The sequence below is a fragment of the Nyctibius grandis genome, chromosome Z (assembly GCF_013368605.1).
Source record: "Nyctibius grandis isolate bNycGra1 chromosome Z, bNycGra1.pri, whole genome shotgun sequence".
Taxonomy (NCBI): Eukaryota; Metazoa; Chordata; class Aves; order Nyctibiiformes; family Nyctibiidae; genus Nyctibius; species Nyctibius grandis.
The window spans coordinates 25,891,669-25,908,177 of record NC_090695.1 but is presented as its reverse complement, the minus strand read 5'-3'; the positions used below and the strand labels follow the sequence as shown (position 1 = coordinate 25,908,177).

The 16,509-nt window shown below is 36.5% G+C and overlaps 1 protein-coding gene across 2 annotated transcripts in view; it reads right to left on the bottom strand.

Annotated features, from left to right (window-relative positions):
- CERT1 (ceramide transporter 1) overlaps positions 1 to 16,509 on the bottom strand; it is a 76,873-nt gene that overhangs the window by 13,470 nt on the left and 46,894 nt on the right. For both annotated transcript variants that reach the window (XM_068423351.1, XM_068423352.1), the window contains exons 5-10: positions 15,713 to 15,851; positions 14,652 to 14,735; positions 8,807 to 8,964; positions 3,052 to 3,144; positions 1,494 to 1,580; positions 430 to 522 (exon numbers count right to left, since the gene is read on the bottom strand). In XM_068423351.1, coding sequence (XP_068279452.1) covers positions 430 to 522; positions 1,494 to 1,580; positions 3,052 to 3,144; positions 8,807 to 8,964; positions 14,652 to 14,735; positions 15,713 to 15,851 — 654 coding nt within the window. The remainder of the gene's footprint in view (positions 1 to 429; positions 523 to 1,493; positions 1,581 to 3,051; positions 3,145 to 8,806; positions 8,965 to 14,651; positions 14,736 to 15,712; positions 15,852 to 16,509) is intronic.

Sequence of the window (16,509 nt, the reverse complement as noted above, 5' to 3'; positions counted from 1 at the left end):
TCATGCACCTATTATGTATTATGCTCCCAGTGTAACCCTGAGAAGAGCACAGTGTTTCTAGTAACACTAAAAAGTCAACTCATCCTGATACAAGTGACTTTTTTTTTTTTAAATAAAATCAGTTCAATGACTTTTGCTGAAGGTATCTTAAAAACACTGAGGTTAGCAAGTTGGGATTTTTCCTTTATTATCTAACCAACAAGCTTGATACAAGTCAAGAGCATTCTAAATAGATACTCAAATCGGTATTTTTGAGCCAAGCCAAGCCAGTCCTCCAATTCCAGCTACTTCATTTGAAAACGAGCAAACCATTGAAAGTTACTAGAAACACCTAAAAAAAACCCCCATCTCACCTACCCATACAAAATATTATATAGAAGTATCATAGGTCAGCCCATTATTCAGAGATGATCATGAGAAATATCTTACCTTTTGGACAAATCGATGAGTCCCCACAGCAGAATATGCATCTCCAGAAGGTAAGGATGTTGGCCAGTGTAATCTAACCTTTTCACTTTGGGACTGCAACAAAATAGGTTTAATTATTAGTAGTCAGCTGCTACTGGGTGGACTATGAAACAAGTGAGTTATCCCCAATCTACATAGTGGCTACAGCAACTAGTGCTGTCAATGACAGGCATAAAGCTGTCATCCTGCTGGAATTCTCAGTAAGTGAATGGGCCTGAAGACTATTTGTCTATTCTTTAAGGTGTATTTCTGAGTCAAGAAAAATACATGAGCAGCATTAAGGATCCATGCAGTAGTACAACAGTCACTCAAAACTTTTACTCTCTGCTAAGAGAACTAAACATAAGTAAACTCTGTTGCGTACTATGTCGACTAGATAGTCTTTTAATTCTTAACCAAGTAATTGTATTCACTATATTCATAACCTCAACACATTTAAGACAAAGGATGTACCACTTTGTTATTCACTCTCATTTCATATACTGATATATGTTCTCATATTCTATATATTTCCTCACATGCATCTTATCCTTTTTTGATCCTTGTTACTGAAGTGTATTCAAGAAATAAGTTAGAGAAGTAGCCAGAGCCTACAGAATTTTAAAATCAAAACAAACACCAACAGAACTAAGTCTTTCCTATTTCACATACTGCTAAAGTCAAAAGAAACTTCAGAGCAATAATTAGGTTTTGAGAAATAGCTGCAGTGTTTGATATTCTTATTTGCACAGGGCATCAGTTACATACAAAGAAAAGTTTTATACAGAACATTTTTTTAGGAATTAGAAACTAGATATATTCAATCAGCTTAACACACTGTTCTTTTCTATGTAAGCTGTGAAGTCACTTCCTCAAAATTAGTGTTAAGCAACAATATTTAACTGTTAAAGTATTATGTGAATTCCCCTTATCGGTGTCAGAATAAAATATCTAGAGCTTCAGGAGATGCACCCCAGGATTAAGTTTAAACCACAGAAGTCTCCCCTGAAGTGCCCATCATTAAGACATTTTTCAAGTATCAATACCTGTTCTTCCATTTTATCCTGTCTATCAAGAGCAGCTTCAACAGCATCAAAGAATTCTTCTTCATTAATCAGGCTATTAGGACCCTCCTAGAGCATAAGAAACAAAACTAGTTCAAAATTTTGGAGATATAAGAGTTCCACTTAAGTTTAATATTAGAAATACATGTTTATATATTATGCATATAACTGATGGAAGCAAATTTCTTCTATAGACCTCAAGTATTTTCACCAATATGCCTAGACTACAATTCCTCTGAACATCCTACTTGTTAAAGGAAGTTACTCCCTCTAACTAGAATTTAGGGATAGCTGTATAAAGAAGAAAAAAAAGGAAACTGAGTAACAGTATCAATAGGCTTTGACATCAGATTTAGGTTTTGATTAACATACGTCTTCTCTTAAAAATGTTTATGGTATGTCAGCAAAGTACAGATATTAACATAATTGTGTAGTTAGACTCCTTCCAAGTATTTATTTGTGTAGTTAGACTCCTTCCAAGCCTTAGGGGGGATTTCAGATATGTGCTCAAAACGTAACAAGAGAACACAAAATTCTGGGGATCTCTATTGGAAATTCTTGGAAAGAACACTAACACTAAACAGCATGTAGAGTTGAGTCAACTGTTAATAACTTGAGTCTACTAAGTAAAATGGTAATTTCAGAAAATTAGGTTTACTGCTTTTACTGTATTGTAAAACAAGCTGGTCCAGCAAATTTCAAAAAACTACTTTACAACAGAGATACCTGGAAGAAGCACCTGGGTTCATAAGCATGTAGACAAAGTCCACCTTCCTATCCATCTTTTTCTTTTACAGCGTATGCCCCAGTCACAACAGAGAACCTAAACTCAAGTATCTTTTAAATACCTCAACATATTAGTACTATTTCTCAGGTTACGATTTGTAAGTAGAAATGTGTTTGATTAATGTACATGAAAGGGCCAAGTTCTTAAAAATTATGCAGACTGCATTATAGGTGCATTAGCTTACATTATTCTTCAGAAGGCGGTTTAAGCATCTTAGAATTTGACTAAATATCTCACTGAGGAAGAAGCTGTTGAAATATGCAATTTAACAAATGAAAGGAACCTAAAATGACTGAATTTGTCAACACGAAATTTCAAGTGGCAGTGACAAGTTAAAAATCAATTCAAGTTAAACTACAGATTCTAGGACTGCTTCTGCAGTCTAGGGTCTTCATATTTGCTGTACATATCTATATAGCTGAACCAATAAAAAGGGAAAGTACAAAACTATTGCGTATAAGCAGTGTCAAATATACAAGAAAAATAATCAAAAATCAGCAAAAAATATGTCTAAGAAAAATGCTTTAGGCAAAAGCAGACCATGGAAGCCTGAGGTGAATACAGACTTTCATTTTCATAAAAGGACTGAGTTCTTCATATAGTTTCAGTTTCCAAGGTGGAAAAATAAAAGTGGCACAAACACACTTGCACAAGACAAACACCTTGATTTACACACCCCTTTCCTCCCTTTGAGAAACGAATCAATCTTTAAAAGTCAGTGTTCTTTTAAAATTTCAAAAGCAGAATTTGTACCTCGTAGTCCGGCCCTCCAAAGTGGGACTTTTTCTTCAGTTCCGTCACAGCATTTTTGTATGCTTCTTCAATCCTTCTCCTTTTCTCTATCTCCTGTAAAATTACATGATCATTTGATGCAATGAGAGTGAACTGACTGGTAACAGTCAACATGCCAATAAATGGAACGACCAGTATAGTTTTCTTCAAAGTAACAATTGCAAAGCTGATAATTTTCTGAATTTATTTGCATGTATGCATTATATGTGCCCATATACATGCATATATAACACAAAGCTTGAGGAGCCAGCTACCTTGATGATACCTTCTTTAAGTCATGTGGAAGAAACCAGATCAGCAAGCAAAAACTGCTATCTAGTTTAAGCATAGCTATTCATGGTTCATTGAAGGTCAGACTTTGTATCTGACTGACAGTTTATACAAACCTCCTTGACACAGATGCTTGGGCAGTGATAACAAAGGGTGAAAAGTAAGACTGGTAAAAAGCTAACTTGTTGAAAGTGGTGAGATACTAATGAGTCACAGCATGTAAGTTTGTATCTATAATTAGCTGACACAGGATCAACATGAATCATTTTGTGAACTCCATGCAGAGACTAACAACTGAACATCATTCTCCCTTAATAGGTGTGTGACTGTACTAGAGCCACTGATGATGCCTATGTCATTGTGTATTTTGAATAAAAAAGTAGTAATGCTAGAATCAAATTAAGTCTAATATTTCCTCTGCAAATTCTACATACTGCTAGATATTCTCAGTAAAAAAAGCTATAAACACTTCTGAAATTCTAGAAGAATTCAGCTTTAATACATAAGATGTTTCTCTGTCCCCTTTCAGAATCACTTTTAGGTGGAAGAAAGTTAAGTCTTACAGGTGACAACTGGACACCACACACTACTTGCAGATATAATTATTCAGCAACCCAATCTGAACTTTGAAGATTCAGTGGAAAAACCTTAAGCAATTTTGAAAGGCTGAGTTTACCAACTGGGAATTTGGTGGTAATGTTCACTCTGGAACATATTTTCCAGTTTCTAAAGAAAAGTTTGAAAAGTAAAGCAACAGTTTTGATGTAAAACAATAGTATAGTTTTCCACAGGAAAATTCTTAGGGAAAAAAGCAGCACTTAGGTGAAGACAGTATTGTCTGTATCTGTGAACATAGGCTTTTCCCTTCTGAAACTATCACAAAGAGGCAATAACTGCTAACACGTTTCACAAAATTTGGACGTTTATCTTTTTTGAAACTAACTGGAGTCCTAAAGATGCATAAAACATGACTTAAGTCATTGAGAGAAAGCATAGAAGTTTTACCAGAACACTTGGAACGAAAAACAAACACAAAACCAAAACCACAACTCCTCCCCAACTTGCCCCAAATCCCCACTTTCTGTACTTTAACCTGCAAATTAGTGATAAGTCACACCTGTCAAAAGACAAATCTCCAAATCTGCCAGCCTCTCTTGGCAACAACATTAAATAAGGCAGAAACTGGGAAACTGCATAGCAGAAAAATTACTGGTGTATTAAAACTGTAAAATTTAATGAGGCAGTTAAGTTACAATTGTCAAAGGTGAACAAAATAAGCTACCTAAACATATTCATCTCAATGTAAAAGTTAATGTTTAGAAGATAAGTTTGCTCATGAATAACAATTAGTAAGACCACAGGAAACAAGAATAGAAAAATGTTACTGTAGTCAAGACAACAAGAAAAGAACCATCACAAGGATTTTGTTGCAAATAAAACAACAGACCAAATACTAGAGATTAAATCCTTTCCTTGTTTATCCATTTTAAAATACATTCAAGAGGCTCATACTGAAAAATAGACTGCACTGGAAAAACAAAAGTCAAGCTCAAGATCTTAACAGGTAAGAGTAAAAGGTTGAAAGCAAAGCTGTAACTACAATTACCTTCAGATAACATTACATGCTTTTGTATTAATTGTATTCTGGCCATCTGACTGTTTTGGTAACAGAAATAAAACTAAATACAGAATTCTAAAATGACAATTGTTAAGTGCATTATTTTAGCAGTCTCCTTAAAAATTAAAATATGTCTTTATAATCATTCCTTGTTTTCAAAGGCTTAGAAATAGTTTCCAATCTTCAGAATAACTTTAAAACTCTTTATTAAAAAAGGGGGTTATAGAGAAAGATACTCACTTCATAGCACTTACTCATCTCTAGTCAAACTGCAGTCACCTCCAGATTCTCAACAAATTCTACTAAACTTGAGCTTTTTTAATATGAGAAATTTTTTAGGACAGCTATGATTTTGAAACATATTTGGTTCAAGTTCAGCAGACATAAATCTATCTTGCATCTTTAGGCTAAGCTAGCCTAAAAAATGGAGGCTGTATAACTTTGTAAGGTAGCGGAACTCTTACTAAAATCACCTTTGTGTGTTGCTGTTAAGTAAAAGGCAGTTCTGAAGCTAGTGGAGTGAGGAGGCTGGAGAAGAAAAGGGGAGTGAGCTGGAATACAGCAGCACTTACACTACTTGTGAAACACTCATTGATTTTAGCTGCTGACAGAGATCTTATTCTTCCTGTGACAAACCTGCACAGTGCAGGGTCAGTGGCATGAATCTGCTGACACACAAAGGACAAACTTGATACTGCCCCTTTCAACTCCGCTAGATGGTCTTTTACAGGCACTGTACAGACTTATAAGAGACCTAAAACCCTCCCAGCTAGAACATAAACACAAATAGCTGCGTATTTCATGTGATTTTCCCCTCTAATCTCCGTTAGAGAAGGTATTCTGAACTTTTATCATCTCACAATATTTACTTCCTTTTCAGAGCAGTTTACACATCAATCCAAGAAAACCAGAAGTACAAAGATCAACACCATTCTCCTCCCATGTCTATTTATCAGATGACAGAGCAAAATTTTTCTCTTAGGCTCATAGTTATAGAAGATACTCTTATAAAGCCATGTTTAACCACTAAAACAACGAGATAAAAGAAAAACAAAAGCAGCTCTACAACTGAAATGGAATAGTGTTAGCAGAGGTCTGAATACAGCCAGCTGCTGTGTTTAAGGGTGTAGGCGTCAAGGTGTTGGTCATGGGTGACTGCAGGGGTGGCCTCTGTGGGAGGAGGCCAGGGGCTGCCCCGTGTCAGACAGAGGTGGTTCTAACCAGCTCCGAAACAGACCCACTGCAGGACACAGCTGAGCCCATCCACCATGTGTGTGGCACCTCTCTGAAAATATATTTAAGAGTAAAAAAACACCCCAGGGAGAAAGGAAGGAGGAACAAAAAGTGAGAAACAACAGAGGAGATGCCAAGGCCAGAAGAGGAGGAACAGCTCCAGGGCAGAGAACATATCCACACTGCAGCCCATGGAAGACACCACACCAGAGCAGAGGGACATTTCCTGAAGGAATTGTGTCCCATGGAGGACCCCCAACTGCAGCAGATTTTTCCCAGAGGACTGCTGCCCATGAAGAGGATCTATGCTGGAGCAGCAAAATAGTGTGCGGAGGAAGGAGTGGCAGAGAAGTGTTTTGGACAGACTGCAACCCCCCATTCCTCACCCTGCACTGCTTGAGGCTAGCAAGCAGAGGAGCCTGCAGTGAAGGCGTGAAGCTAAACTTGGGAAATGGGGGAAGAAAGCTGTTTTAGTGTTTATCTTTTTGTTTGCCATTAACTGGATCTATTTTAAATCAGCAACAAATTAATTTTCCCCAAGTCATGAACATTCTGCCGTGACAAGACCCAGTAAGCAATTTCCCTGTCTTTCTCTCAACCCGTGAGCTTTCTCATCCTATTTTTCCCTAGGCCTGCTGGATGGGTGGTGATCAGCTGGGTGGGCATTTGGCTATCAGCCAAGGCTAGCCCACCACAATTCTATATTATTTAATTCAATAAAAAATCTCCACTTCCAGAAGTCTAGCAATTAGAGGAATACAAATAAAAAGTAATTATTTTATCTTAGAATTAAAGTACTTTACCACGAGTGTGCTGTAAACCCTAGAACATTTAATTGACAAATGTGACTTTAAAAAAGTTGCAAGTCTACCAAAGCAGAGCAACTTAAAACCTCCAAGTTTTTAGAGGCTTTTGCTATTTTAATTTCCCGGAAAACAAGTCCAAATAAGCTTGTGATCCCCTTTAAAATGTATTTACTCATGCTGTATGAGGTACTAGTCACATGAGACCCAAAGTGAAATTTAGGTTTGAATTTGTTAACCACTTGCAGTTAAAAACAAGTGCTTTACAGTTAGACCACAAAAGAAGATAAAAGTGACAAATAACTAATCCAAATGCATTCAAATTCTATATTAACATATTATTCTGTATTAACATATACTAACCTAGAGACAAGAACAATTCACTTAATCCATGCTCTAAGCAAAGTCTGATCAACAAGAGTGAACTGTGTTTGCTCAGCCTGGAGAATAGAAAGCTTTTGTCAGGGGACCTAATAGTAGCCTTCAATACCTCCAAGGAAGTCAAAGAAACTAAGCCAGACTCTTCACAGCAGTCTATAGCAGAAGGATGAAAAACAATAGGCAGATACTGGAATAAGAGTTACTCCAACTGGATATAAGGAAAAACTTTTTCACTATAACAACAGTTGAGCAGCAGAACAGGCTGCCCAGAAAAGCCGTGCAGTCTCCAGCCTTGGAGACTTGAAACCAGACTTGATAAAGCCCTGAGCAACCTGGTCTGATCTCAAACTCTCCTTTTAAGGAGAAGGTTGGAAAAAAGAGAGAGACCTCCTGAGGTCTCTAGTCTAACCTGAATTACCCTATGATCCTATGAACAAGCTTCAAGTCTTGGATCTACTGTAATTCTTCCAGCTACTTAGATGAAGCAGTAAGTGTTGACAGAAGTCACAATACAGTTAGACAGGGTTATGCCTTTGACATATGGACAAAGAAACCAGGAGACACGGGCAAGGATTCAAACATGGATGTATTTTGTCTGCATGCGTTCACTCTTTGAATCGTGTACTACTAAAACATATGGAGTAAGGTTTGAAGTGTTATGTACACCACATGGGAACATGTTAAATGAAAAACAACAGCTAGAGGACTGCACAGGACACCAGCCAGTGACGGCAGGACTCTAGAAATCAAAGTCTGAAATACAACCTAGCCATGCCTCCAGCACATCTCTTCCACAGAGAGAATACACTGCTCCTTTCGAGTTGCTATAGTGGTTGAGTAAGCTTAGCATGAACTATCACTGCCATTAGAATAACAGATATTCTAATACCACACACCAAAAAAATGTTATCTCTTAATATAAAACATGACTTAATCTCTTCAATCTCCTAAGGGAAAGTGAAATAATTGTATCTTAAAGAGACATTTAAAGTTAGAACTGGTTGGTCTCCTCAGTATTGTCACCATTTCTTATCACAATTAAAACATTTCAGAGTTTTGCACATGATTTTGCAAGCATGGATAATTAGGTCTCTCTTAGAAGGCTGCAAGCAATACACTTACTACTATGGAACACTGTCAGGTTCTCTATAGATATAAAAAATATAGGCATACTATCTGAACAAGGGCTTGGAAAAGAAAGACTATGATGAATGATGTTAACTATATCACCAGTCAGGATGAGTCTGTAAAGTTTTATAGGAATAATAATGAAAGCACCTGAAATTAATAAATGTTGTACCTAAAAATAAAAGCAATAATATAAAAATAATTAAAAAAATAAACAGCTCATTTGAAATGTCAATTTCAAGCTAAAGAAACATTTTTTTCAACAAAAGGAATATTATCTTACCTTATCTAGCCTTTTTTGCCAGCTTTCTTCACGTTTTACCATAAGTTCAATACAATGAGAGAGTGTAGCAAGGATTCCAGCAGTAGTTGCCTTGAAAGTTATAGCTTCTCCTTTAAAGTCTATGCCATTAATTCCTTTGGGTGTCACATGTGGAAACACTAAAACCAAACATGAATCATTCACTGATAGCTGCCTTTTAACTCAAACAAGCATTTTACATGTATCCTTATATTACAACTGTTTGAAGAAATACACTGGCTAGAAAGTTGATTTAAAAATAAAAATCAAAAGTGGTAATAATTTTCAGCTATCCACAGGATAAGGAAAGAGATTCAAAAGGAGGAACACATCCCTTCAGCTTCATCTTGCTATACCGTATCTCAAGTCTGCTTGCAATGCTGTATTACTCTGCACTCTGCAAATCGTGTGGGTGGAGGGAGTGGTAATACTTTGTAACAACAGCAGTTTGACAGCTTGAAGTGGGGCCTAATTAAAACAGAGCAACCTTAAAACATATCTGATGTAGCACTAAGAAAGGAACAATTTCAAAATGAAATCAAACCCAACATGTAACATTCAAGTTTGCTTTAAGCAGGTAATTATAGATTTAAAAACCTCAAAGTAAAAGGTATGATATAAGATAAAAGTATCAAATGTGTTGAATTATCCAAGTACTGTGGTTTTTACAGTTCCAACAACTACTTCATGCTGTCAACCAGGCCATCTGTTGCTAAGGCTATTTAAACAAGTCACTTAAAATGTGTGACAAAAAAAGTACCTATTATATGTCAAACCCATATGTAGGTTGACATAATAACAAATCAAATACTACACATTAATGTCAGAAAATATTAGAAAGCAGAAGTAACACCCATATTGAAACTGACAGCTCAGCAAGTTAAAGTAACTCCTGCTATGCCACTGAGGCAAGCTAATGACTTATCACCTAGCTGGATATCCCTTTTTTACCCCAGTCTGTCAACATGCCACTTTTATGGTTTAAAAAGTACAAATAAATATTTGTATACGTTTATCCAATATCTGTCTGCAAGGGCAAAGCAGAGCTTTCAAGCAGTTCAGTTCTTGTAGGGAAGGGAAATGCAATTGCTGTTCTCTAATGGTAGACCACAGTATCTACGCTTTGGGAACAGAAAGCAATCGTCACACAGTCTTAAGTCTCCTTTCAGAAGGCATTAACTATTTTTCAGACATGATTACAGACTACACACTACTTCAAATACCTCAATAAGCATACATACTACAGTAGAACACAGCTTATTTTTTGTTTCATGTTAATCAAGAATACTCCCTAAAAGGTAAAGATGATGGGGGCTGAAGAAAAAAGAGAAGTAAGAGAAAGAAAAATCTGTTTCAGAAACAATAATGAGAAGAACAGCTCTCCCTCCCCCTAACAGCTGTAGAGGGAATATGGAGGAGGCTGAAACAAAGTGGTATAAGCTCGCAAGGAGGCAATGCAGTGGATTCACTGAGAATAATGAAAATTACACAATAGCTTCACCTATAACCCTTTATGACTTAAAAATACAGTTTATGCTAATAATTTGTCCTGTTAGTGTAGACTGTGTTCATGTGCAGGCTTACCAGCACAGCTGTAATGCTCACAGATGTGATTTTTCTCTCTTACCTATGCAACGTGCTAGACTGCTGAAGAAACTACCACTAGCTGCAACACTATAAAATCATTTCCAAAATCTCTATGGTAGACTACAAGGGAGATGCAGCAATGCAGCCTCATTTCCTGGAAAAAAGCCAGCTTTTGTTCCTGGCTATCTTTAGGTCTCAGCTACAGCTCATTAATACTTTCATACAGTTTCAGTCGTCATATATTCTAAGTCATTCTTTAATGACCAGTCTCAAAGTAGCAGTGACACATGCAGAGCTTGCAATTTTTAAGTCAGTGTCCATAGTTCCTTTCAACCATTGTAATTCTGGGCAAAACTGAACTTGTTGCAGAAAGACGCAAAACCTGTTTCTTTGAAGAGATGGTCACTCAAGAGATTCTTTACAATGGACGGGAGTATTTTGATCCACTGCTAATGACAGGAGACATTTGTCTTCCTGGAACGTGTCAAAAGATGACCTCAAGCCCCAACTCAGTAATAGTTGAGCTTCAGCACATTAGAGGTACTTGTCAGGAGATGTCCTATTTGGAGAGCCCGAACATGTTCCCTATTCCTTTTTTACACTTTTTGTTCACATCAGCTACAAGACTGAGTGTTTCAAAATGAAATTTGGCATCAGGAGATCTATATAGTTCAAGGTAAAGGCTAATAGGAAAGTGTTCTTACCCTTGCAACTGCTCTTTCAGCTTGGTGATCAAACTGCAGGCACCCAAATGAAAAAAGCAGCAGGATGATTTTTCTCCTACTTTAACTTCAATTTCAAGATCTTCCAAGTGGTTCCTTTTTAATTATCCTGTCTTTTAAGCATTTTGCTTTATTTCTGATTCATTTTCTCTTGCTTTTCATATAAAGGATTCTTCATACCATGCTTTAGCCTTCAATAGCTCTTTAGTCTTCAATAGCTCCTTAGCCTTTCTCTCCTGCACCTCCGTGTCTGTTAGGATACATCAGTTTTCCCTTCCTGTTCCTAAGATTCTGTTTGTAACACTTTCCCGGATGTCCCAAACATCATGTGTTTGATCATGTGAAACAGAAAAGTATTTTGAAGACAATAAGTAGAAAGAAGTTCCTTTATCTTTTCCATTTTATGCTGCCTTAACATCTTATGTCACAAAAGTTACCTTAAGTGAAAAAGAAATGTTCGGGTACATGACCCATTTATTGATACCTACTGTTGTTGATCTTCTGTGGATAGCAGTAGGATCAGTATGATTAATTTTCCTCTAAGAACAACCTCATTATTCAGCAGTACGTTGGTAGATATTCTTCCTCCATTCAAAGTACAAAAATCCAGCATAAATCCCACTGTGTCTTACATGAAATTTCTCTCCTTAAGCCTCTGTACCATTTCCATCTTTACAGTTCCAGCACAAAAACACCTTTTGTCTTCAAAGAGGTTCCTTAAGTAGGCTTCACCTGCTCCTCCTATTCTTATATAACTGAAATCCAAATACGCTCATTTTCCTGAGTGGATGGATGGGAACACTTGCTGATCAAGATTCTACATTCTTAGAATATAAGATCCCAGTGGGTAAATATGCATCAGCCAGACTCCCCCTTGGTGTTTTATACAAATGATCATTGCTTCAGTTACCAGATTTTTTAATTGGAAAGTGACCAATGAATTTAAATACCTTCATAGTACTCTTCCTAGCTCTTCACTCAAAGATCCTAGAGAACACAGAAAAGACAAAGCCTCCCTATCCAAAAGGTCTTCTTCAGTGTAGGATACAAATCTCTATAATCATGTTAACTTTCTCCTCCCATCCAGGGAAGGTGCAGAGGGAACAAATTTCAAAAGACAATATGAATCTGGTCCCTTAAGTCAGTCTAGAATCTAATGATTTGAGCATTAGATTGATGCACTAGTGGTTTGAACAGTAGGCTCAAACACTCCTTCTTATCATAGCATGCTAAACAAGAGGTTGAACCCATGCTTCTCATTTCCTGGAGCACTGACTGCAGAACAGCCCCAGAATAAACAGGCAACCACTTCTCAGCTACAGTTAAAAAGATCATTCCAATCCTTCCAGGACTGGACAAAGACTTCAAGAAGGGAACCTGAAATCTGAGAAACCAAAGAATCTTAACAGCTACTCTGAGGCTAAGCTTTAGAAAAGGGTGAAGCTGAAGATAAATCTTTCATTACCAGTTAGTCTGAGTAGTTTTCTGCCCAATACATGGGCATGGGCTGTCAACCCGAGACATCTACTTCCCCCACTGCATCTCTTATGATGCCGCTTCAGGGCAGAGACTGATTTTTCATTTCTAGTCAAGCTTTGCAACTCAGCTACTAAATATTTAATGGATTTGGCCCTTAGAAATCAATCTGAAGCACAGAAAAACTAAAACTCAGATAAAGCTTTTCCTAGAAATAATTTACGGAAAGTAAATTTAATGGAATCAGGAATTGTAACAACTGGAACTAGAAGTTCTACAAAAAGCAAGGGGTCGCAGAAATTATTTTCTGTAGTGAGCTATAGTAAGTGAGTTTATATACAGGTACCCATAATATATAGCAATTTCTTAGCATGTAAGTTCCCAAAGACTTGACACAGAAGTTTTTACAACAGGAATATGGATATCACTTCAAATTCCTGCTAAATAGGTGATCAAAAAAATGAAGTGACTTACTCTGCATTTAAATGTTCTAGGATGACCAGATGTACTAAAAATATAGACTTTCCTAATTACATTCCCCATATCATATGTGAATGTATAGCAGATACACCAGAAGAATGTAGATATGAAGAAATGTTCCAAAGGTAAATTAAGCTGAAGCTCCTATATGATCCTACAGAAATTACGTTTGACAAAGACATCTCTTTCAAAATGAATCATGCAGTAAAATTAAATTCTCATGTAACGTTTTTTAAAGAAGGCTTTTTCAGTTTTCTGAAATTTGTCCTGACTTACCAGTCCTCAAAAAAATGTACATTTTTATATACACAATAGGGTAAGTGGAACCATGAACTTGGTTACAGGAGAGCATTGCAAGCTTGCTTATCTTCGGTGATAAGAGGCAAGAAAGATTTATTCAAAACTTCGGAATTATATGCTACTTAACCTCTGAAATCAGCATTACGATTAATCCTCAGCAGAGCAAGCACTTTATATAATTGAAAAAAACCTACTCATATGATGAATTCTGGAAGCATGCTGAAAGCTCTTTACATTTCCTTTCCTTTTTCCTTCTAACAGTTTTGGCTATACTCTAGAAGGAGCACTCAAATACAGCGAGGAAAGATGCAACCCACGGGGACAATAGCCAATTAAAAAGAAAAGACACAGAAAAGACTTATTTTGCCTATATATTTTTGAGGTTCTTCATGGAAGTGTTTACATTTTTAAGAACAGTTTTGGTGAGTATTTCTTTGGGAGAGTCCCATCAGATTTGAATCTGGAGGTAGTACAGCTCCAAAGTTTTGTGAATCAAAGTCTAAGAAATACCTTAGGACTAACTGAATTGTCAGCATCTCGAGAATGAAGACACTAAAATATTTCAGTCAGGAAACAAGAGAAAGTCTAAGAATACAAATAGATTTTAAATGCATACACAACTTCAGCCAGGCCAGAAGTATCAGATTCCTAGAACAGCAAAACTTGCACAAATTCTTCACATTTACTGTATGGATGTAGTGAATACAATAACTACATCATTTAAGATAAGAATGAAAATCAGAATTCTGTTCATTATAACAATGGAAAATACAGTAAAAAGTGTTAAAATTATGATTAGTGAGAATCAGTAATAGTGTTGACTTAACCATTACATAGCCATAGAACTTGGAAAAACCATACCGGGACATACCTAACTGGAAAGGCATTGTGCTCCACCACACTCCTGAAGCAGGTAAGACTTGCAAGAAAAACTGAAATTGTCTGTTACAAATCTCAGTTCCCAGTATCTGACTGATGCAGCTATTTCAACAGAATTTTGTAGTGAAAATGGCTTTGGACACAGAACACAGGAAATTCCAGCTTGACAAGCTTGCATTAATATTTGTGTGAATAAAGAACAAATCAGAGAATAATGAAAAGCAGCTAATGAATGATAACATGAATAAGAACTTCCTGTCACATACATTTAAATAATGAATACTGCCATTTTCTGCTCAGAAAAGAGCATAAATACTCATTGTGTATCAGGCTTATCATACCATTCATATGAATTTTCAGTGAAAAAGTCAGGACACACTTACATTTTTCCTTACTGCTGTTACTGTTATGTAAAAAATCCCCATCAGAACGCATTGTAGGGAAATCATCTTCATCATCTTCTACCACTAAATTTGAGAGAGAGGGTGTTATGACAGTGAGAAAGCTTTTCCAGAAGCTTTTCCAGTTCTTTAGTGTGCAAGAAAGAATTAAGAACACCTTTATGGCTAAGCAACATTTAAGTTTTTTTCCTATAACAACAGTCATGAACCCCTCTTTTTTTTTTTTTTCTGGACCCAAGAACACTATCAACATTACTGTCAGAAACCATCAGGAGACTAACATTTGCTCGGTATTGAAGTTTAGCACTCGATTTGATTCTGTGGTAAGAACAACATTATTTTGGTGTTACAACTAGATAAGTAGGGAGACACGATTCGGCAACTATCTACTCCTTTACACTGAAAAGTTCGCAAAGAAGTGGAATTGTACTTATCTACTGTTTTCTTGCTACCAAAAGTTTCAGGTTGCCAGAACAAACCCAGGGATGAATATAAATGTCTCAGGAGAGTGCATGGATATAACAAGCAAGCTGTGCTCTGAGAAGAGCAATTCAGAGATATGTAGACATGAGTCTACTAGGCGCTCAAGTGCGCACTCAGTGCTCTAGTTCCATCCAATACATCTCAGGAGCATTCACTATGGCAGCACCTTCGCCTTTTCTAAAGAACGTATTGTTTCTATCAAAATTAGTATCGTATCGGTTTTTCAAAATAAAAGGTAAGAGACACAGTGACTAACTTTAATTCATCTTATAAGGATAAACAATTATTGCTCTACAACATCAAATGCTTAAAAGAGCATTTCTTTTGTACAGTTGACAGCTACAGGTCAATATTAAACAGATTTTTATAAGAATCCATCTTCTGAAGTGAAAGTATTTAACACTGTCTAATCAGAAATATCTGATCCCTATACTAAAGAGTACATTTAAGTTACATATTTTATTTATATGGCATCAAATGCTATAGTAACTATTTCAAGGGCTATTACTATGTAAAAAGCTAAATTCTACGGAGGTAAGAGTTTTCAATTACAGTTTTACCTTTATCCCTCTGGAGTTCATCTTTGGAAACTGCGTCTGCACAGGCATCAAAGTATTTCTGTAAAGTATCAACTTGTCTACACAAGATGTCTCTGAAGGTTTCCATTTCTGCAAGCTTCTCACGTAAGCTATGGCCCTTCTGAAAATATAAGAGAAAAAAGCCTGAAATGCTTCTACATACTCAGCAATAATTCAATGCATAAATAAAAAAAAAAATATTTCTGCAGCTATGAATAACAAATTCAAGTACATTAAGGACATTTTAGATATTGGCAGCTATGAAATACTGCTAATGTTAGAAGAATGTAAGAAACTGTAACAAGTGGTCCTTAGTCATTTTATCCACTGGTCTCAATTTTCTTCCTGAGTCCATCTGCTACTTTAGCACATTCAACAAAAGCTTATTAAAAATGCAATCTTGCCTGCTACCAACTTTATGCCTATTTGCCTGAAAAGTCAGCTCTAGTTTAAGATCTTTGTTCCAATCTTTACTGCTCTTTCTGATGTTGCTCCTCTTCTGCTCTCCCAGAAGTACAGCCCACCCAAGTTCATATGTTAAGTATTTATACACAAGACAAGAAAAGCCATAATTTTTCAATCAATACTAATAAAATTTATTAAGTCACAGAATCAGCATTCCTTTTTGTTTAGAGGCTCTCGTATTCTGAGGAGTAAACTAGGGAAGATTAATAAATGCCCCCAGAGGTTCGCTTTTCTTGCCATTTGAAGATGACACCACAGTTTAAAATGGACAACTTCACAGAGGCACGAGAGAGCTTCCTGTATGATCTGTTCAT